Consider the following 23406-nt stretch of genomic DNA (forward strand, 5'->3'; position numbering starts at 1 on the left):
ATAGGATAAAAAGAAAAATGACTTTGTGGCAAATCCCTTGATGTCACTTTCAGGGAAGTTTTATGACTTTTAACAAGCATATTCTGAAGGTTCAGGTGAGACAGGCACAATTAAAACCAGATGCTATCCCAGAGATCTGTTCATCTGGCTTTAAAGGTCATGGTCTGACAGCTATCAAGGACAGAGTCTTTCCATCCTTCTTGACTTTCTAGTCCCAACCTAATAGTATGATTATCATGGTCTGACAGCTACCAAAGATAGAGTGATTCCATCCTTGATTTTCTGGTCCCAACCTAATAGTATGATTATCTTGGTCTGACAGCTACCAATGACAGAGCGATTCTATCCTTCTTGACTTTCTAGTCCCAATCTAATATAATTATTGAGAACATACATTTTAAAGCAAGTGTTCTTAATTTGGTGTCTATAAACTTAATCATTTTAATAATAATAATAGTTTTTTATTTTAAAAATACATTCAAAGGTAGTATTCACCCTTGCAAAATCTTGTGTTCCAATTTTTCCCTCCCTTTCCCCTCTGCCTCCCCTAGACAGAATCCAGTATCAGTTAAACAAGTGCAATTCTTCTAAACATACTTTTACATTGTTTCAATGTAAAGTATGTTTTTCTTGGCACCTGCACAAGAAAAATCAGATCAAAAGGGAAAAATTGAGAAAGAAAAAAACAAGCAAGTAAACAACAACAAACAATATGAAAATACTATTGTGATATTCACTCAGTCCCCACAGTTCTCTCTCTGGATGCAGATAGTTCTCTCCATCACAAGACCATTAGAAATGGCTGGAATCACTTCATTGTTGAAAAGAGCTTTATCAAACTCTGGGAGATGACTATGAACCACTATATAGAATTCCCAATCTCTCTATTTTTGTCTGCCTGTATTTTTGATTTCCTTCACAGGCTAATTGTACACTATTTCAGAGTCTGATTCTTTTTGTACAGCAAAATAATTGTTTGGACATGTATACATATATTGTATTTTACTTATACTTTAACATATTTAACATGTATTGGTCAACCTGCCATCTGGGGAAAGGGGTGGTATTCTGTAATTTTAGGGAAAAGTTCGAATCTGCTCCTATAAATAACGCTCTTGGACTCAATCAAAGTGAAAGTAAAGTTTAATCATACAATACACGGAATAGAATGCTTACAATAACAACTCATACAGCAAATAATACATAAAAGACAAAGAATAATGAGAATTATGATTAAAATAGCAGAGAGAGAGAGAGAGAATACATCACCAATCGGGGAAGCTCCGACTCTAATTTGCTGGCGGTGGCTGGGAAACCCCAGTATTTTCAGTCTTTGAGTCCCAAACGGGAAAATCCTAGGCAGATCATCATCTCCGTAGGAAAGGTTTCAAAATGGAGAATGCTTTACCCGCTTTTTATAGGAATCGGGACAAAGAAGGTTTTGAGCCAAAGAAAGACCTCATATAAGACAGGGACGTACTGACAAGGGCTCCAGATGGTTATAGTCAAGTGTTGCATTGACAAGGGGGCCAGTCCTTATCAATAGCAACTGTTCCAAGGAGTGGCAAGTTCCTGGAATCACGTATTTGGAGCTAAAACACATGTGGTATGTTCCCAGCTTATAGCTTAAAAAGTGGCCAAATTCTCATGAGAGAAGGAGCTAAAACATATGTTCTTAGAGAACAGTCAAGTCCTCACAGGGGGAGTCACATCCTACCTTGATTAGGTTCACATGGTTCCCATGGAGATTAAGTTCACATGGGGGAAGTCACGTCCTTACAATGATTTGAAATGAACTTACTAATAATATAGAGATTTCTTATTCAGGTGGGGGTAGGAGGGGAAAAATTGGAACAAAAAGTTTTGCAATTGTCAATGCTGAAAAATTACCCATGAATATATCTTGTAAATAAAAAGCTATAATTATTTTTAAAAAAGAAAAGAAGTTGGCTTATGGTGCATGTCTCTGATTCCAACTATGAGGAGACTAAACCTGCTGGAGCTACTAAGCTCCAGAGTTCCAAATTACAATGGACTGTGCTTCTGGGATGTTGGCACCTAATTAAGAATTAATATGGTGAGGTCTCGAGAGATAGTCATGGTGGTGGTGGTTCCTCCAGTTTGCCCAAGGAGGGGCAAATTTGCTTAAGTTGGAAAGAGCATATTGGCTCCCGTGGCAATCTCAGCAGCTTTGGATCCAGGATTTGTAGCCACTGCATTCAGCCTGGTCGAATTGGGAGACTTAATCTTAAATTTTTTAAAGGAAATTACATCAACAAAACTGATGAATTAGCAGAATATCTGTCAGACTAGGAGGAGTCAGAAATGACCCCGAGATTTTTAACCTAAAAAACTGGATCAAAAATCGGCATCCCCAAAGACACAGGGGAGTTCTGAGAAGCTACAGCAGTCTATGAGGCTGATGAGTGGAAGAGAAAAATTCTCCTTTGCACTTGTGTTTAAAATTTTTCCAGGAAGGGAAAAAGATAGGGAGTGACAGGGAAAGGAATAAGAAGAGCCAAGGGGGTTGAGTTTAGAGAATAATGTAGAGTTCAGAAAGCTACAAAAAGTTAGAGTTAAGGTCAAACCAGAGTAGGGAGGATGGACTGGGAGAAGAGGGAAGGTGAAAGAACTAGGTTTTCAGATAAAGATGAAGAATGAATGACATAAAGGATGGGCTGGAAAGACAGGAGGTCATAACACACACACATTGCACAGTGATGACTGAGGAGGTGTGGGGATATCACAGACATTGAAGAAATTCTGAACTTTGTAATTAAATATTTGAAAGGACATTAGTGTAAATACTGAATTACCCAATGATGAAGTTAGGGATTAAGGTAATGAGGAAGTTTGTGAGCCAGATAATAACCTCTTTTTTAAAAAAAAAAACTGGGGAATGGTCTAGAATAGGGTCATCAAACTATGGCCTGCAGGCCAGATGCAGCAACTGAGGACGTTTATCCCCCTCACCCAGGGCTATGATGTTTCTTTATTTAAAGGCCTACAGAACAAAGCTTTTGTTTTTACTATAGTCCGGCCCTCCAACAATCTGAGGGACAGTGAACTAGCCCCCTATTTAAAAAGTTTGAGGATCCCTTCTAGACTCTAGAAGCTAGTAGATGTCTGCAGTAAGAATTTGAATAGAGCCATACAGAAAGCTACGTCTATTGGCACTTGGTTGTTTTTTTTTTTTTATCAACAACCCATTTATTTATTTTGGCAAAGGGCTCCATTTGTTGGCTGGAAGATCTTGGGCAGTTCTGTCAACTTCAAATGGAAATGAATCTCTGCACCTACATATTCTTAGAAAATCAGAAATTAACATTATCTGCATCATATTTTTATCTCTTTCGTTAAACATTTCCTAAATGGCATTTAATTTGTTTTGATGTGGAGTTTGACACTTCTAGCTTCAGGCCTCTGAGGTGGCTCTTTCTTCTTTATTAAATAAGTCATTAGCTCCTTATCTTGGTATTCAAGCCCCTTTGTAATATGGCCCCACATTACCTTTCTCTTATCTCATACTACCTCGATTCCAGCTTGCCTGCCAACAGCCTCCCAGTTTTCATAGTTAAAATATTTCCAAAATTAAAACAGAAATTCTCTTTTGCCAGCATAGTCAGCCCATTCAGAAAATGTAATTTATAATATATTACCTAAAAATAAAGTTATAGTAGATAGAACAGTGAAGGCACAGCAGTGCTGACACTGAAGCCGACCTCCCCTTTCCTCAAAATCCTTGTCTAATTAAGAATCATTTCAATGTCTGTATAAAGTTTGTGATAAAAGGATTTTTGTAAAACAGTAGAAACTAAATGAAACTAGATGTTCCTTATTATGCTGTAGCAATACACTTGATAGAGTGTATTGAACTCTAATAACAATAATAATAATAAATAACAATAATAAATATAATTATTTACTATAATAATAAACAACAATAATAACAAAACAGCACTTTCATGTTTACTATGAGATAATTAGTGTGAATATTTTTATTCCCATACTACAAAGGAGGAAACTGAGGCATGAAAGATGAAGTAACTTGTCCAAAGTCACAAAGCTATTAAGTCAAAGATGCATGACTTGAATTCAAATCTTTTGACTCAAAGTCCATTGCATTCTCCTATTTCAAAGAAAATATAGTCATTTGGATGTTTAGTCAAGTAAGGAAAACAGAATGAAGAGGTACCTGAATCGAGTGGGCAATGTGTTGGTCTCGAAGATAATCAGACTTGACTTCGAATACCAACACTAGCTGTGTGGCCATGGGCAAAAGACTCCACCTCTATGAACCTCTGTTTTCTCATTTGGCAGGAATGAGAGCTATCATGGTATGAGTGGACAGAGTAATGCTGTCAGAGTTAAGAAATCCTGAACCTGGAACTTACTAGCCATATGCTCATGGGCAAATAAATCCATCACGCTGATCCTCAATTTGCTCATTTGTGAAATGGGTATAATCATAGCTCCCTTTTCCAGAATTGTTGGGATATTCAAATGACAGCACATTTGTAAAGTATTTTATAAATGCCAAGTCACTTTTCATGTGAGCATCAGCTATTATTTTTCTGGTCTTGTAACAGAGGCTTCCAGCAGCTGATACAAATCACTTCCTTTTGATTTCAGCCAAGTGATGTTGGCCAGTTGCAAATTTGGCTGAATGTCAAAATAAAGGGCTCAGATTGGAGGTGCAAGAGAAGGGTTTCCAGGAAGGAGGGTGGAAGTAAAAGGATGAGGTTTCCTCCCGGCTGACATGTCTACTTAAGTCTACAGAGACAGTTAGACATCTGTAACTCCTGCAATATCAATTTTCACTGATAACACCTTTTTGAGGGTGAGGTGCTATTGCTCTTGACATACTAAATCTGTCTCTCCAAAATGAGCATGGATTCGTTGGGATCTCTGAGTAAACCAGGCCTGTGTTGGAAGGACTGACATGCCCAAAGGATCTCAGCTCTTACCAATTTTTTTCTAGGTCCTGTATAATAAGGAAGATCTTGCTCTGTGGAGGCCAGCCCTGATTCAAGAGCTTTCAGCTTTGTTTTAGGCAAGAGGACGGGTCTGGATCTGCAAAGAGAAAGCCTTGCTTTCTTTTCCCATTCCAGACTCTTCCTAATTATGTGAGCTGGGCAAGTCTTTTGCTCTCAGCCTCATTTTCCTTATGCGTAAAATATGGATCATAATAGTATTTGCAAGGTTGTGATTATCAAATGAAACTAATGTCAAGTGCTTTGATAATGTGAAAGTTTATATAAATTCTAGCTGTAGAAATGATATTATTTAGAGGGAAGCTCCCCCTTCTTTCCTGAACTTCCCGTCTTTACTCTGTACTCCAGTTCTGTGATAATGGACTCAGGAATAATCAAAATCCTCCATCATCTTGTGCTTTGAACTTCTTTGTAAAACCTTCCAATTTTGGCAGACTAGAGCTCAAGAAAGTCACAAGAGTGAGAGAATATGATGGTGAACAAAAAGGCTTAGGTCCTAGGATCCTGTTGGTGTCACCGGCTCTAGTGTCGAACTAATTTTGTGATCTTGGACATTTAACCTTTCTAAAAGATTCTGATATATGTAACTTGAGAATGTTGGACTTGTTCATCTATATCTTGAGCTACAGAAAGCATTCAACATTAGAGTTAATGGCATTTGTTGGATACTATTGCGTATTCAGCTCCAGTGGGATATTATGCCTTTCCCCTAGTCTCTGCCCACGCTGCTCCCATCCTAAGATACTAGGATCATCAGCATAGATGCAGAAGGGACCTCAGAGGCCATCTTGCCCAACTTGTTCCCCATTTCATAGATGACAGGATGTCCTAGAAGGTTCAGTGATTTGGCCAAGATGACCCAGGGTTTTTAACCTCTCACATGAGTATAATATTCCCTCTTTCTTTTTGTCTCTTTAATTTTTGATAATATTGTGAAGACAAATTCAATAATATCTACTTTTTGAAACTATCTTTTACGTCTCAGTCTTCCCCCTTGGACCTCAAAGAATTATTTTATAGATCTTTAGTGCAATTGTTATATGTGTGTTCGTACTTAATCTGCTCATCCTAGACAATAAGTCTTATGAGAGTACACATTCTCATCTTACCTTTCTATTCCTCCATGCACCTAATACAGTGCTCTGCTCACAGTAGGTGTATAATGAGTATAAGTTGACAAAATGAAAAATAAGTAGATGATATCAGGAAGCATGTCTTTGGTGGGCTAATATTTACATTGTCTGAATCTCTTAATATCTTAGAAGGAAATATACCTTCTATTTGAGCATTGTGATTAAAACTTTATGCCCAGTTAAAGTGAAAGAAACATTAATTTTAAGTCCTGTGATACATACCTTGCAATGGTATCTCTGCAATGCATAGTACCCTGGTGTTCTAGGGCAGTCTACTAAAATTTACATTTGGTTTGCATAGTCTACTGGAAAGCTTTTGGATAATCTGAATTCTTGAGTGAAAAAGACACTTATTAACTTATAGAATATATTGGGGGAAAAGCTAAATTTGGGTTAGGAGACTTGAATCCAATCTTAACCCTAAAACTCACTAGTTATTACTAGTTTACTCTGAGCCACTCATCAATCCTTAGATTCATTAAAAAAAAGTTATTTTTCAGGGATACTTTCTCTAAGTTTCAGAAGAGGTGCTAAGCTACTACAAAATGAATTTTCTTTTCTGGACTTTTCCTACACTTGTGGACTCACTCTAGGACAAACAAACCCATCCCCTCCTCCAAAGAACCTTATTTTTAGGTTTGCTGTGAAGAAATTCTGTAAACCTTAAAGCACTATTTTTTAAATTAAAATATGACTGATGTCATGATTATTATTAATGATTTTGTGATTATATATGTTCAATTTGTTTCATTTATAAGATTGTCTGGCACATAGCACATATTTTACAAATGCTCATTGTTTTGTGAGATGAGATCTGAAGAATAAGCTCTTTTCTCTTTGTACAAATCAATTTCAATGTCACAAATCTTATATTGTCACAAATTTTGTATGATGACTCATTGAAATCCATGTTACATCTCTTACATTTTTCTTTTCTTTTTTTTCTCTCATTTTCTTTTGATCTTATTTTATAGTTTTTGTTCCTTTTTTTGTTTTTCTCTCTAGCATTCATTCTGTGGCCTTGATGACTCCAGTGAGCCAAGAAATCGGGTTGGTATCTTCTTCTGTTTGTGGAAAGTCTTTTTTAAAGGTCTTTAAAAAGCATTTTGAACTTGGCTATTTCTATTCATTTTACAATTATTAACAAGCTGATAGTATTTTGTAAAGTGAAATTATAGGCGCCTATGAAAATGTGGTGTAGATATTTCCCGAAATGGATGGGGAATTTCTCCATTTGGAATAGAATGGTCAAAAGGTCATTTACAACCAAAAAATTTGTTAGCCTGGTATATGTAATATGGCTTTTCAATATTAAAATTTGACATCTTTGGTCAAGTGTATTATTTTCTTTGTCACAATAGTAAATCAAGGTCCATAGAAAGAAAATAATATTCTTTTTCCTAGTTGCAGTAGGAATTTAATTTTCTTAGCTGTATGACCTGAAATAAGTCCCTCTTTTATGTCTTAATTTTCTCATCTGCAAATGGGCATAATAGCACAATATTGAAGGAGAAAACATTTTGGAAAATTATAAAATGCCAACTTATTTCTATCATTTATTTCATTTAATATTTCTATGGATCTGTGAGCTTCAATAGTGCAGATCTTAGCCCATCCTAATTGTCCATCATGTGAAGCTCCTGGTCGTGTCCTGTCATAATAGAACATAGGACACTTTGTTCTAAACATCTTTCTAATGTGTGGGTGCCATTGGAACCTGAAGGTTTTTCATCAGTTTATAGTCATTCTTGCTATGTTTCAGATTCATATATTGATCATATATTTCTCTGATGACATCCTTTATATTCCTTCAAAGTGACTTTAATGTGCTAAGTGCCTCTCCATTTCTACTATGACCATTAGTAGCTACAACATGCTTTTGCCATTCCTGCCACTTAATATCACAAATGAACTCAATCCACATTTGCTATCCTGGGGTTGTTATGTGAAATCAACATCGTTCTCCTTTTCACACAGGATCGAAAAAGAGCTTATGGAGCGAACGCCTAAGTGTTACTGCAGCTCAGCCCCCTCATCCAAAGACAAAGCCCTTCAACGTCAACCCCTTCAAGCAGTGAATGAATGTCGACTGGACACAGCTTTAAAGTGACGAATTTTGGTGATGAAACTGCACATGCCGCCTTTCAAACTGTAAGATGGACATTGCAAGTGGGAATTTTATAATGATAAGCAGCATTTTTATACCAGACTATGTCATATGTCACCCTTCATCAACATAAAAAAATGAACTGAATAAAGAAAACTTAAGTGCAATTACAAGGAATGAAGGGAATGAGAAACGGTCCACCAAGAGAAGTCCCTGCATTATTGGTCTCCACCCTGCATGCTTCCAACCAATGTGCTTTGCAGTTTCACCACTGGACACAAACTCTCTGAAATCTGTATATATTTATCAATGACTAGCTAATTGTTAACAATGAAGTCTAGAGGAATTCTTTGAAGAAGACTCCAAAAATGAAAATTACATTTGAGAACCCCCAATTAACAAATTTTCAATCACGCAGGTGCCTCTGGATCTAGTTCCTGGGAAAGCCAAGTCAAAACTCTGGTAGAAACAGAGAGGGTGGTAAACAGGTTGGTTTGTGATATGTTCGGGGAGCAACCGGTTGCAGGGATCTCCTGATATCATTTTCAATCAGAGTTTACCATGACTATGCAAGGGCTATGTCAGTGATGCAAGGGACAGTCTCTTTAGAGCCAGGGAAAATGTTGAAAAAAGCAACATTGGAGCATTGTGCTAGATGGAGGAGGTGGAAGGGAGATAATATGTAAAATTGTATTACATCTATGCCTCCTTCAGGATTCAAAGTAGATTTGAAGGGGAGGGGGGAAGAGTTGCATCAGAGGTTGAGCTAAAGAATAAAAGGTCAAGTGAGGAGATCAAGCAAAGGATTAAAAATTTAACTAAATGTTTATGACAAAAAAACAGCCTTCTGTCTTCAGTACAATTCACTCTATCATAAATAAACTCAAATCAATAAAATATCTATTAATCAAGCAATGGATATTCAAGCATGAAAAATGAACCATCCCTGTCCTCAAGGAACTTACAGTCCAATAGTATGGATATGATATATACACTGTGTCAAATGTAGAAAGAAAAGAGATGAAGGACAAGGACAAAACTTTAAAGAACACACTTAGGAGCTCAGATGAAGTAGATCATAAATATCGAGAAATTATGTCTCGTGTTGCTTGCTAAAGGCTAGAAAGCAGCCCAGAGACATACCACGAATGAATCTGGATGTCTTAAAGTAGTCGAAAGCTTCAGAAGAAGGATTGCATTGTGGATGGATATGAGAAGGTAGAAAAGGATGAGTGTAGGAAAGCATTCTCAGAGAAGATTTTTCTTTTAACACTATTGGTGAGGGTGGGAAAGGCAGCCATAACAATGAGAACACATGAGTCAAAGGGAAACATTTTCCAAGTGAAGTTAGGAAAGAGCCAGATGTTAGCAAATTCAGGGAACAGTCTCTGATGATCATCAGCCACTTTTTGAACCTTGACTCTGTTTTTGTGTGATATTGGGCACATCACTTCACCTTTCTGAGCTTCAGCTTTCTCTTCTATAAAATGCTGGTGGTAGAAGAACACAAGATGATATCCTCAATCCTTTAAGCTCTTGGGGCAAAAAAAAAGAAAAAAAATCAAGGCAAAAAACTAGTGATGTTGGAAGGTTTGTGATCATAAGGGAGAAAACAATGCAGAAATCTTCAGAGGTAAAGAATGTGACCTCCTATGAAAAACAGCTTTATGGAAGATGTCAGGAAGCCAATATTTGTACCCTAAAGAGTGAAGGAAAGAAAATCCCAACGATTATTGAAAACTTATCATTCAGCCTCACAGAAGCACCAACAGTATCCATATAGGAGAGGGTTGAAACAAGCCTAGGCAATAAAATATTTTAGTGGTTTCAAAGTCAATGATTATTCATGAAACTAGGGGTCACACATACATAAATATACAAACATACAGAAATTCCAACATAAGTGCACTTTTTAATCACAGACCTCAGTGAGAAAACTGAGGGAAACCAATGTCTTTGTTGGAAAATCACACCCAGGACGCCTGAAGGACATACTGGGAAAAGCAGTGAGTGAAAATAAACTTTGCATATTTCAGAAACTGAGGGATCAAAAGGGCTTTATTGAGTCAAACTGACTGTAAACCTTAGGGGAGGAAAAAAAAAGCACAATTATTGTATACAGAAACCGATTTTCCCTAATATCTCGACATCATATGGGCACTATCAGGGTGCATGATGACCTCCTGGGGAAAAAAAAAGCAGGAAACAGGAAGCAGGTTTGTAATCATCCTTTTTTTGTTCTTCCTAGTAATAAGTGGGCTTAAGGCATGCAAGTTTAGTCTTGTCTTTTTAAAGGCATAAGTGACCATTCTCTACAATTTATTGGATCATCTGAACTCTTGGATTTCATGGCCTTAATGACTGATCTCTACTCTCCTGACCCATTTTTTTCTTTCTCATTATTCAACATTCACTCATTAAGCATTTAAGTGTGCTTATGGCAGGCAGCACATTGTACTTGCACTGGGTGAAGATGTTGGGTTTAGGTAAGATGTATTCCACTCCTTTTAGAACTTGCTCCTAAACATCAGCTTGCATGTCACTTTGCTCTCGCTGTTATGTATACATACATACATACACACACACACACACACACACACACACACTCACTCTATATTTAAATATATAGAGACATATATAGTGTATATGTATATATGTGTATACAGGCACACATACATACATATATGTGTATATGTATGGAGTAGTGGGAACCGAGAGTAGACAACCGCTATGGTTAGAGAAGCTGGTATATGCAGAAGAGCAATGGAGAGGGGGAGAGGTTGTCAGGTTGCAGAAACAAACTAGGGCCAGGTTAGGGAGAGCCTTAAATGCCCTGCTAAACTATCTGTACTTTACACTTTAGGTTTTCCAGAGGAGCACTTAAGTAGGGGAAGCAATGCATATACTGAAAGCTTCATTTTATATCTTTGTGCATATGTTCACATCTTTACTAAAATAAATAATGCATAATGCCAGAAGCTTCATTTGAACTTTTTTTTTCATGCACTTAGGTTTTCTAGGGCAACTAGAAGCTTCCTTGCAACCTGAGACCTTTGGTAAATTAGCCAGAATTGCTTAATTCCGTTTGGGGTGTGGAATGAAAGTCCAGCGTGCTGAGCTCACATCGGGTCAATTCTCGCTCTACATGAGAAATTTCTGCTCTCAACTCTCAATGTTTAGCCATCTAGAGAGTGTTCCTTGTCCTCCATGCCTACAGAGTACAAAACCTGACCTTCAGCATACGCAGATACCAGTAGTATCTAAAGTGAGCTGTAAGAAATTTTCAACCACCCTTCACAGTGAATGATGGTTCATGTCTTGCTGTGGGGAGAAAAAACAGTGAAAAAGAGACAAGAGAAACTGGTGCTGTTATGTTTTAGACACTTTATTAATTGGCATTATTACTTAGTGGGTAATATATTATATTTATGAGTATATAAATTATTAATATTATTTTTGATTATTTGTTAGCAAATTAAAGGTGCATATTTTTCATTTTTTTTCCTGAGGAAATTGTACAGTGATGCAGAAAAAAACAATGGACTAGAAGGAGAGATCTGGGATGTAATGGTCATTGTGGTGCTAATAACTGGTGAATTTTGGACACCTGAATTCCCTCCTTTGGGTTAGAATTTCCTTCCCTGAAAAATCAGGGTCTTAATTGAACTCTAAGGTCTCTTTCAGATCTGAGATTCCATCAAAAGTGATTTGAAAGTTATCAGTATTTAAATAGCAAAGGAGGTAGAAAGGTGGCCTCTGAGCCGGGACTGTTCCTTCTGACATATATGGGTGGTGTGGTTCTGGGTAAAGTCAAGGCATTTAATCTTTAGGTAATCTAGGCAATTCTCTAAGTCCATAAATTGTAAGACAATGCCAACCTGAATTAGCAAAGGAAGTTTCCTCATCCCAGAGGAGTAGAGATCAATGAAATCACAGGTGCAGGAGCTGATCTCCCACATAAATTCCCCAAATTTCAAATAATTGTGACTAGGAAAAAGTGATATTTATGCTTAAATATTTTTTTAAAATTGTATTCTTTTTGATATAGCATTCTCTCCAGTAATGCGATCTCAACCCATTTTGAATTCTCATCCATGTGTTTTTGTATCAGCTCTTCTCTTTAGCATCACAAACAAATAAACAAACAAAAAAACCCAAACCCATTCATAAAAAATAAGAGTGCTTTCTAGGACTTTTTAACCTTTTGTAGGAAATTGGAATAACTTTCTGGTTATCCATAAAGGGAAGAATACAATGGGATCATTGATTTCTTTTTTCTAGATATTATACCTTTCTTAAAGAAGCCTGAGGTTGACTAGGTCTCTTCTGACTGCCATTTTTCATTGATGGCTTGCATTGAGTTTACAATAAGTTAAGATCCCTCTGATTCGTTTTTGCATGTGTACTGCTATCCAGCCACATCTGTCATATCTTCAACTTGTGATGTTCACTTTTAAAAAGTCATCTAGGATTTATCCAAATCACATTAAGCCTTACAAATCCAGAGGTAGATCCATGAATCTTGGTACTAAAGCTTTTCTAATAAGTTTTCATTGAACCATTAACAATTTCTCTATGATTGTGGCTATTCAATGTGTTTCAAAGTCATATATATGAACTGTTTTCTTCCCCATGTCTCTCCACTTTAGTATGGGAGACTTTATAACATGCTTTACAAAACAGATAAATTAGAATTATAGAATTTCCCTAACTTGCTACTCTTAGAATTCTTTCTACAAGTTCAATGTATTGATTACAATATAAATCCTCTTTCTCTCCAAACCAAATTTTATACAAAACTTCTTGTATAGAGTATAATCAGTTAAGGAATAAAATTGAGGATGCTCAGCCTGAGGAATAGAATGTTCAGGGGGTATTTGAAGAGCTGAGAATACAGGTCAAGAATATGATCTATCATGATACATCAGAAGTTGTATTCAATGTCTGGAGTTTTCCTGACAAGATGCCTTGCTACAGGTGTCTCCAGGTGCCTGATGATTGAGTATTATGAGGCAAGCTCAAAGTTAGCCTCTATATTTTAGATTGTAAACATATGAATAATCATATAACTGTTGAAAAAAGTTAAGGAGCCTAATTCTCTCAGTCAGGGTTGGAGACTCAGTGAAGATATGCCTTGTCAAATATCTATCTTGCCCCAAAAGATAAATAGTCAGAAATGAGTCTAGTGTTGGTGCAAAGATGTGTTGTAGAGGAAAACATCCAAATTGAAGTAGGAAACAAAGACAGAGATGAGGAAAACAACTTTATTTATATTAATCTGTTAAAATATTTCCCCGAGGTGAATCTATTCCTATTTAATTTTTCTCTTATATTTTGTTCAATGTATACATATTTCTCTTTTCAAAGACATCTTTTCAGGGATGCAGCAGATGACATAATTGAACCAGAACAATTGAAGAAATTCCAAATTAGCAAAGAAGTGGATGCTAGAAACATTAGACAATATCAGAAGTGCCAAAATGTGTATTCATTGAAATTGTATTCTTCATAGTTTATCCTTCTATTATACTTTGAGTGCCTTTTTAAATTTAAATTCTATTACACAATTCTCCATTCCCATTCTGTCTTCCTTTAGCAATGAGCTTAGTGGTCCTTAACCAGTAAGCAGTAAATGTTATTCAATTCTTTGCTGTGGTAACATGACTATTTCTTCATTTTTTTTTGTTATTACGTATTTATTGATGCATTTTGTTTTGTTACATTCGTTTCCTGAATGTATCCCTTCCTTCCCCCTTACTCAGCAAGACACCTCTTAAAACAAAAAATTTAAAATGAAGACATATGTGCACACACACACACACACACACACACACACACACAGCTTAGCAAAACCAGACTACACATCGACCACGATTGACAATATATGAATTATTACCACACCATCAATCTTCCACCTATATAATAAAGATATAATAAAGATATAATCATTCCTCAAACTAGAGCTGGAAAAGACCTCAGATAAAATTTAGTCTAATCCCTCATTTTAAACATTAGGAAACTGAGGCCCAGAGAGGTCATCACTTGGCCAAGGTCACTCATGCAGTAAACGTCAGAGATAGAAGCGTTTTCTCATCTCACCCATTGTTCTTTCCCCTTTCATAGTCATGCTCATTGTTTATATTGTTGTTGTTTTTCCATATTCTTCTTGCCTCATTATGCATCAATTCATGTAAATAACCTCCTGGTTATTTTCTGAGTTTATATTTGTCATTTTGGGGGGGTAATTTAATAATATGTCATGACATTTATGTGTAATGTCTTTAGCCATTCCTCAGTTGAGGAGCACCTACTTTTTTCTAGCTCATTACAACTACAAAATGTACTGTAATTGGTGTTTTGGTATGTGTGTAAAACCATGTATTGTTTATATATAGACAAGGAGGACATGACTTGATCAATGATGTCTTTGATCCATGTATTTGAAAAACATTGTATAAACCCTTTCTGTTTGCAATTCATTGTATGCCAAGTTCCAAGGGAGAGAAAAAAGATAAATAAAAAGAGGGCTTCTGGATTTATGTAGCTTACAACCTCAGCAGGAAAGGAGGGTGGTGTATATAGAGATAAAGCAAGCAGAATCACAAAACTCAAGAATTGTAAATGACCTCATTTAGTCCAAATCGTACATGGATGGAATCCTTACTTTAACAAAATTTATCAAGTTTGGTATTGTGATAGAAAGACCAGAAGAGGAACTGATCTTTTCTGGTTGTAATTGGGAAGATTCGTGAGGGAAATGCTGTTAGAGTTGGGTTTTGAAAGCTGGGTGGGATGGCTGGAGAATGTATGTGGGTGGTGACCACAGGTGAGAAGGCAGAAGTATTCAGGACCCATTTGAGGACAGCAAGCAATGTGGTTTGGGTGCAGTGAAGAATATAAATGGGTAAGTTGTGTAATTCTGCATGTTGGTTTTCATATGAAAATTTCTAACTTTTAGAATGATGTTCTAAGCCATTTTTAGATACCCACATCCCAAACTGCCAGCGTAGGCCAACCCTGGACAGGCTTGTCGGGTAGACGTGATGCTGTTTATGTCCTATTCCATTCCCCTGGCATATCCATTGACTTTCTCCTGAGATCTGCTCCTGAGCCTTCCCCAACTTACATAGAGAAGGGAGATGAGACCCCCATCCCTGACATTAACAGAATGATAGGTGATCATTTAGATTCCCATCTCTGCTTTTGGATTTCTATCCTTGAGTCCCTACTCCATGTGGAATAAAGGACCCAGGGTCTAAATTTGGCTCTGTGACTTTGGACAACTCATTTCTCTGGCCTCATTTGCCTCATCAAAGGCTTTTTCTAAGTCTAGAATTTTGTATTTGACATTCTCTTCCAAGTTTCACATTCTATGGTCTGATTCTAAATGTAGCAACTGGTTCCCTGAAAATTGAGAACATTGTCTGTGGATCCTCTTGCCTTTTTTTCTGACATTTTTGATGTTGCCATTGTGTGTAATCATTTATTCAAATCATAGCTCAAACTCCTTTTCTGTACAATATTATCTATTACCAGACCACACAAGGGCCACCGATGCAATAACAAAAATCCATTAGGGCATAAAAGTAATGTGAATAAAAAATGGAATGCATTAGTAGAGTCATTTCCATTATGCCCACACAAGTAGATGAAAGTTCTTCTGGAATCTAGGAAGATGATAATATAAGCCCCAAATGCTCTCAGATAACCCTTCAAGCTTCCAGGACTTTAACTAGTAAAGTTTAGTATTATCTGCTTCATGGGATTCTGTGGGAAGAATTCTTGAAGGAAGAATGGGTCTGCTGACCTCACATGATATCACAGATCTGCGAAATCCTCTCAATTTGTCCCTAGGATCATTATGATTTTTATGATATTCTAGGGATCAGGGATGCTATGACTGTACTGTTGCATGGCCTCCATCTTCTATATTCTAATTTCAGTTGCAACCAGCATATTTCATGTCTATTTCTATATTCCATCACTTTAGCCACCTCACTTTTTTTTTAATTTTTTGCCCCTTTTTGATGCACCTTAACTTTTCCTGGCCCCTTTCCAAGTTCAAATTATAAGAGACAAATCTTAAATTAGACACAAGACCCCATGACATTCTGCATTTCTGGAGATTCTTTCAGTGAATCACATCTTCTTTTCCTTGTTATTCTGGGAACTTGAAGATATACTGGACCTCTCCAGTATATCTATTATGAGCAACCTCCTTCTCTGTTCTCTGTGGGTCCCATTTTTCTCACCTATAAAACACAGAGGTTAAACTAGGGGCCACTAGGATCCCTTCTTGCTCTAAATCTCTAACTCTGTGATCAATAGGAAAGAGGTCATAAGAGGTGGAACAACAATCTGTGTATTTTGGGAATAGCTACCTAGCCCCATGTTTCCCAAATCCTTTCAAATAGGAAGCGGCTATTTGTTCCACCCGAAGGGGAGCCTTGCTCTAGGAAATTAAGATATCTTAATAAAAGGCCTTTTTGCTCTGATTTCATCAGAAAAAAATCATGGGATTTCCCCGCCTAAAGACCCAACTTCATTTAGTAGTAGAACTTAGTGCCTGAGTCACCTTGACACTCAACTTCTCTACCTATAAAATGGGGATAATAATTACACTAATAGCCTCATGGGAGGAAGCTCACTCTCAGTTGAAGAGATATTTGCCATGAAAAAAGCAAGGACAGCATGCTTCTAATTTTTAATCTCTACATGCTTGAATTGCTTTCCTTTAACTCCTCCCTGTCCATGCTTTGAAACAAAATCAAAGTATCTTACCTCTTGCCTCTTAGAGGCACCATGGTTAAGTTTTGATTCTCTCTAGCTCTGTCTATAGTTCAATTGAACCACTTAATTCTCCATGAATTTATTAGACATTCACAAAAGCTGGGAATATAAACTCAAAAGGGAAGTGAAGGAATGCCATCCTAATTGGGATGAACTTCTTAAAACATATCTTGGAGAATACGGAGAACTTACTGGTTTCAACAGAGAAGGAAGTCCTAGAACTTAGAGGCATTGTGGTATATTGGAAAGTACACACGACTTTGCAATCAGTCACTTCCTGCCAGTCTCAGTTTCTTCATCTATAAAATGGGACTAACATACCTACCTCAAAGGGCTTATGTCAGGACAGTCCCTTGTAACATTTAAGGTCCATTTATAAATCCAAAGTTTGATTTTTCCAGTTACAAAGTATAATGAATGCATGCTATGAATGGGATTTGTCATTTGTCATTGCAAACAACAAAATTCTACATATTTATGTATGGGGTATTATTGTTCTCTGTTGAGAGATAAAAAAAAAAACACATCATATAAACTGAGAATGTTAGCTTTTGCCCCTTCTGTATCTACTAGGCCATTTGGTTTATAGTCTAGAGTGTTATTCCTCCTGCCTGTTGTTTTTAGTGACTTTTGCTGTAAACTATTGGGCTGTAAAAGGAGAGGCCTTCATTCATATTTTATGGCTTTTGCTCAATGAAACGTAAGTTCACTCATAAATATTCAACATGCTATTTCAGTCAACAAAGAGTCAACTAAGAACTAAGAGTTTGGAGAAGATACCAAGCACTCTTTAAGAGAAACAAATTTGTTGGCAATTTCCTGGATATTGCTCTGAGTTTGGACCTAAGAATTATTTCTGGGATGGATGCTTCAGCACACGGAGGGAAGGAAAGAAAGTTTCGTTATCATGTCAAAGGTCCAAGTGAAGACAAATTTGACACTATGAATCTTAATGTTAAAATCGACACTTCCTGGGTCTTCCAGGATGCAGAAGATGCTGATGATGCACACAGTGGTCATTCTGAAGAAGGAGCAAAGAGCAGCGAAGAAGATGCTGGAAATCTTAAAAAACAGCTGGAAACATCAGAGCAAAAGTTGAGAACAGCTGTTGAGAAGCATGTGAGGTCCGAGTCTCGGCTTAGAAATAGGTAAATATGCTATTTTGATTTGTTTTTTTTTTTTTTTGTTGTTGTTTTTTTTTTTTTTTAGAAATTTAACCAAAAAATCAGCTTTTTTGTATTATAACTTCAAAAACATATCACCTAGTATAAATTATACAGTTCAAAGGTTGTTCCTGATGGTTAATTTTCTGTACATAGAGAAATGGTGGTGATATGAATACTTCCATGCATGGGAAAGAAGAAATGCAAAATGGGCATGCTCTGCAGTGACCATTAGATGCTTGGGATGGATAGGATCACAGACTTTCAAAGCAATATAGGATGTTAAATGACAAAACTGAAAATACCAAACCTTAGAACTGAAATATTAGCTTGGGGAAGGACCTTGGGATGTTGAGCAGAGAGTGTCTAAGATAAATAGGATGTTAGACCTTAAATATTAGAGCTGGAAGGGACTTTGGAACATAGCAAGTAGATTATAAGAGTTGTAAGGCATGTTAGAACATATTGTTAGAACTAAAATCAATGTTAGAGATCCTCTAATTTTATCATTGTGCAGTGAAGGGGACTGAGATCCAAATTCCTTACCCAGAGGCATGCAATGAGTTCACGGCAGAACTGAGACTCTAAGGCAGGCCATGTGACTCTCATCCTGTGTCCTTTGTAATATACCAAGATGTCCCCTGCTTCACTGGAGGCATCTTTGGGCAGCAGATAAGGGGAAGGGAAGGAGGAGAAAATAAACATCTAGACAGTGTTTGCTGTGGGCCAAGCATGGGCTGAACCAATTGTAAACAAATAACATCTCATTTGATCCTCACAACCAACCTGTGAGGTACATGTAGCTCACCATTTTACAATGGAGGAAAGTAATGTATTGCCAGAGCTGGAAGGTATTTGGCCAGGGTTAGACAAAATGGGAAGTGTCAGCATCTGGATTGGAACTCAGTTCAGATGAGGACTCTATCCATTGTACCACCAGCCACTAAAGGGTTTAGAGAGCACTGGGTTTGGCATCCAAGAAATCTCAGGCTCAGTGACTTTGTGCTCCTGGGTTTAATCCCTCTCACCCCAGCACTGGTGTGAAATCCAAATGAAACACTGTATAAAAGACGTCTTTGCAAACCTCAGAGCATCCTCAACATAAGGGTGGCAATAAGAGTGATGATGCTGACATTGACGGTGAGATTTCCTGTTTAGTATTATCTGTCCCCCAGACTGGAAACCTGGCTCCCTGATTCCCTGCCCCACCAGAGAGTGGCTAGGACGGCTTCACCAGCTGGAGAGAACCCGCTTAGGGAAGGACTTCATCCAGCAGCACTTCTCTAGGTTCAGAGAGCCTGATGTGCTCTGGGCAGGGCCAGATGAAGAAAGTGCAGCTCAAGCTCCAGCTGAGACCAAAGTGCTTATTGTATGATGGTAACATAATGAAAGGAAAATTGTCCTTTATGAGTTTGGGACAGAGACAATTCTTGTAGAGAGATTTGTTATTATCTTGAGTGAGAAAAAAAAGGTGAATAGACATTGAGGGAAGAAAATGACAGTATGAGAGAATGGGGTGGTTTAGGATCTGTGCAACTATTAGGCTACATTACAAAACACCAATAGAAACAACTAATCCAATATTCATCATTTAAATGCCGTAGGATTGAAGAGTTGGAGCTTTCAGAGCAGAAGCTTCTTCAAAGGGTCAGTCATCTGAATGCCCAAGTGTACCAGGAAGAAAATGCCTATCTTCAAGCCAAAGAGAAACTCGAGGAGATTCAGGAAGAGTTGACAGATCTGGTAACTTCTCATCCTCTCCCCTCTGTATTTGTGTTACCTGGAAATTGAACAGAAGGCACTTTGAAAAGCTAGAGCTGGTACAGAGGAAATGGTCCTGACCCAGGCTCCTGCCTCAGCTATCTTTATGTGATCTTGGACCTATCATTTTACAGAATATAAAATCAGGGATTTAGAATTGGGAGGAATCAAGGACTATTTGGTCTAACTCACCTCAAGTTACAGATGGGGAAACTGAGGATCACATTAGAGAACTGACTCCCCAGGATCATGAAGGTTGTATGTGCAAGAGCAAAGGTTTGAATCCAAGTTATCTGATGCCAAATTCAGTGTCCCTATGTAGGTCACACTTCCTTTATCTATAAAATGAAACTAGATATTATACTAGAATAGAATAGAAAGTTAGAATAATCTTTTACTCTAAAATCTTATGTTAGTTGGGAGGAAGCATGGTTAATGGAAAGAACATTGATTTTGAAGATAGAGAAATGAGGTTCGGGGCACATGATCTTAGGGAAGTGTTCTTAGGTTCCTGTCAGCTGCATTATTCTATACTCTGTGTTCTATGTTCTCTTCTAAATTGGATATTATGAGTTCTGAGATTCTTCTAATATGTAAAAATTTTTGTACTGAGATCATTTTTGGAGCTCATATTTCATATTCAGTGTTGCAAATTCTGACATTCCATATTCTATGTTCTCAGGCCTTTTCCAGCTCTAGCATTATATGTTCTGTCTCAAGGACCTTCCTGATCTGACATCCCATTTTCTAAGATTCTTTCTAGATCGAACATTTTTTGTTCCATGGTCCTTGGAGCAGCTCTGACTTTTTATGATCTCTTATTCTCTTCCATTTGTAACACTGGGTTTCTCTTCTATTTCTGCTATTCTACTATTCATGCTTCATGTTCCAGGGATCCTTCTAGCTATGGCATTTCATGTCAAAAAGAAGCAAAATATTCTGAATGAACTTATAGGGGAGGATAACATCCTAACGGGATCTGAAAGGGGATGGTGAGAGGTAAGCAAAGCACAGGAGCAGGGGGGGGCAAAGTTCTGGGAGTCAGATGCAGAGCTAATAGGGAATGAAGCACAGATAGGGCCTGGTCCCATTCCCAGATTTAGAGACAGAAGTTTCAGAGAGTCTGATTTCTGTTCAATCTAGAGAAAAAAATACCTTCTAACAATTAGAAGCCTCCTCGTATGGGAAACTGATGGTTTCTCAGCATTGGTATTTTAAAAAGTCAGAAGACCACTTGATAGTGATGTTTCAGAAGGAATTATTGTCAGAATTGATTTTCCTAAAGTTTCTTCTTTCAGTAGCTAGATGGCACAGTGGATAGAGCGTTAGGTCTAGAGTCAATAAGACCTTGCCTCAGACACTTACTAACTCTGCGATCCTGGGCAAATCATTTAATCTTGTTTGCCTGAGTTTCTTCATCTATAAGATGAGCTGGAGAAAGAAATAGTAGACCAGTTTAGTGTCTTTGCCCCCCAAAACCAAAATCCCCAAATGGGGTCACAAAGATCCAGACATAATTGAAATGACTAACAACAAAATTTTTTTCCAACTTGGAAAATTTATAGCCTGGGTTTAAATCCCACATCTGACTATAATTAGCTGCACATAACTGAACTTTTTGACCTCTAACTTTCTTCCTCTATAAAATAAAAATAATAATGCTTGATCTATCTAAGCGTGCCGGATTGTTCCAAGGAAAATGCTTTGTAGATTTGAATTGCCGTTAATATTTTTTATAGGTAGAAGAGACTGAAAGAGCTCGGTGGGCCCAAAGAGAAAAACTCCAGCAGTTTCAAGAGCAGTTGCACAGGAAAGATGAGGAAGTGCAGAACCTGCTTGCATCCTTTGAGCATTATAAACAGAACCAAAGGCAGCAAATGGCCATGGTGAGAAAGCAGGAAGGCTTCCTCAAGGGTCAGGTGCTCCGGCTGGAGGAGGAAGCCCAACGGCTCCGGGAGGCCACAGTTTCCCTGATGACCGAGCTTGAAGCAGGGGGGAACCAAGACTGGGATGCCCAGTCAGAGCTCCCATTGGAGCAGTGCCGAGTTGAGCCTTGGTACATTGGGGAAGATCTGACCGAACTCCAGGCTTTCTTAGAAGCAGGTGAGCGCCAGGCTCGGAGACAACTGGCTGCTCTGCAGCAAAGCCTAATGGCCCTTCTTGCTAAAGAAGAGAGTAACAACCAAGAGAAGGAGAAAATCCTGCATCAGCTCCAGGAGCATCGGGACACAGTTCTCCACCTCGTCATGAACAAGCTGGAGGATTTCCGAAGTCTAGGGCCAGAGCAGCCAAAGAAAGAGCCAGCTAACGGCCTGCAAGCTGAGCTGGGAGCCAAGGTAATAAGTGAGAGCAGACCTGGCACACCACTCAAGAAGGGTGCCCATGTGGTAGGTGGATGTGAGCACAAATGTGTTTACTTAGAATGTTTTTTAGACATCTACAGGGAGGTCACATTTCTATAGTAGGTATTATTTGGGGAAGGGAAAGAATAAACATTTTTAGGTAACTACTACGTGACAATGACTTTGCTAAGAACTTTTACAATTTTTATTTGATCCTTAATTTGGAAGATAGGTGTTCTTACTATTCCCATTTTCCAGTTCAGATAACTGAGGCAGGCAGAGTTTAAGTAATATTCCCAGAGTCATATAGCAAATAAATGTCTGAAAGTAGATTTGAAGCAGGTCTTCCAGACTCCAGGCCCAGAAATTTTATCCACTATTACCCTGCTACCCAGGATGTGATATATGACTCCTGCTCTTTGAGAATTAAAAGTTTAGTTGGAGAAAATAATAGCAACAACCAAATTAATGATAATACCTGATTTTTACATAATAATTAAGGCTTATAATGAGTCTTATAACAATCCCATGAGGCAGGTACTATTATTATCCCTTTATATACATCATAAAAGTCATGCATCATAAGGTTGTAGCTTACCTAATTGCATAGCTGTGAAGTATCTCCAGTGAACCTCTGACCCAGATCTTCTTTGCTCCAAGTGCAACCCTCTATCCCTATGTCCAGTGTAAGCATATGTGAAGCAAAGAACATGATGCCATGTGAAAGCTCCTGCCCCACGGCGTGGTACAAACTTTGAGTTCTCTTAAGAAGCCAAAGGAAAGGGAGTGTCAGGGGAGTCTTCCCAGAAGAGGAAATGGTACTTGAGCAGTACCTTGGACAGCGCACAGCATTTTAGAAAATTGGAATTTAAGGGATAGCAACTGAGAGAAAGGGAAATGATCAAAGTGGTAATAAATATTGGGAACTGTGTAGAGCAGCACATTTCATTAGGGTAGCTGCCCTGGGAATTTTATTTTCTTGTTTTTTTAAGCTTAAATTTGTTAGCAAGTCAGTCATAAAATACACAATTCTTATTTGTCCAAACTTTGAGTTTGGGAGTTTGAAACATAACTAAAATTAGTTTTTTTAATCAATAATTAAGCTTGATTTAAATA

The 23406-nt window shown here is 37.7% G+C and overlaps 2 protein-coding genes across 4 annotated transcripts in view; both read left to right on the forward strand.

The window, feature by feature from the left end:
• JAKMIP1 (janus kinase and microtubule interacting protein 1) overlaps positions 1-11212 on the forward strand; it is a 201637-nt gene extending 190425 nt beyond the window's left edge. For 2 of the 3 annotated variants that reach the window (XM_051963871.1, XM_051963873.1), the window contains 2 exons: positions 7133-7177; positions 8105-11212. In XM_051963871.1, coding sequence (XP_051819831.1) covers positions 7133-7177; positions 8105-8137 — 78 coding nt within the window. In that variant the 3' untranslated portion in view covers positions 8138-11212. Of the gene's footprint in view, positions 1-7101; positions 7178-8104 lie in introns of all 3 variants that reach the window. The other variant, XM_051963872.1, reaches the window with a different exon arrangement.
• Positions 11213-17139: 5927 nt separating this feature from the next.
• The window catches only part of C6H4orf50 (chromosome 6 C4orf50 homolog), an 84662-nt gene continuing 78395 nt past the window's right edge, over positions 17140-23406 (forward strand). The window contains exons 1-3 of the mRNA XM_051965390.1: positions 17140-18172; positions 19792-19930; positions 21688-22335. Of these exons, the coding sequence (XP_051821350.1) occupies positions 17886-18172; positions 19792-19930; positions 21688-22335 (1074 nt within the window). The 5' untranslated portion in view covers positions 17140-17885. The remainder of the gene's footprint in view (positions 18173-19791; positions 19931-21687; positions 22336-23406) is intronic.

The sequence above is a fragment of the Antechinus flavipes genome, chromosome 6, assembly GCF_016432865.1.
Source record: "Antechinus flavipes isolate AdamAnt ecotype Samford, QLD, Australia chromosome 6, AdamAnt_v2, whole genome shotgun sequence".
NCBI classification, from domain to species: domain Eukaryota; kingdom Metazoa; phylum Chordata; class Mammalia; order Dasyuromorphia; family Dasyuridae; genus Antechinus; species Antechinus flavipes.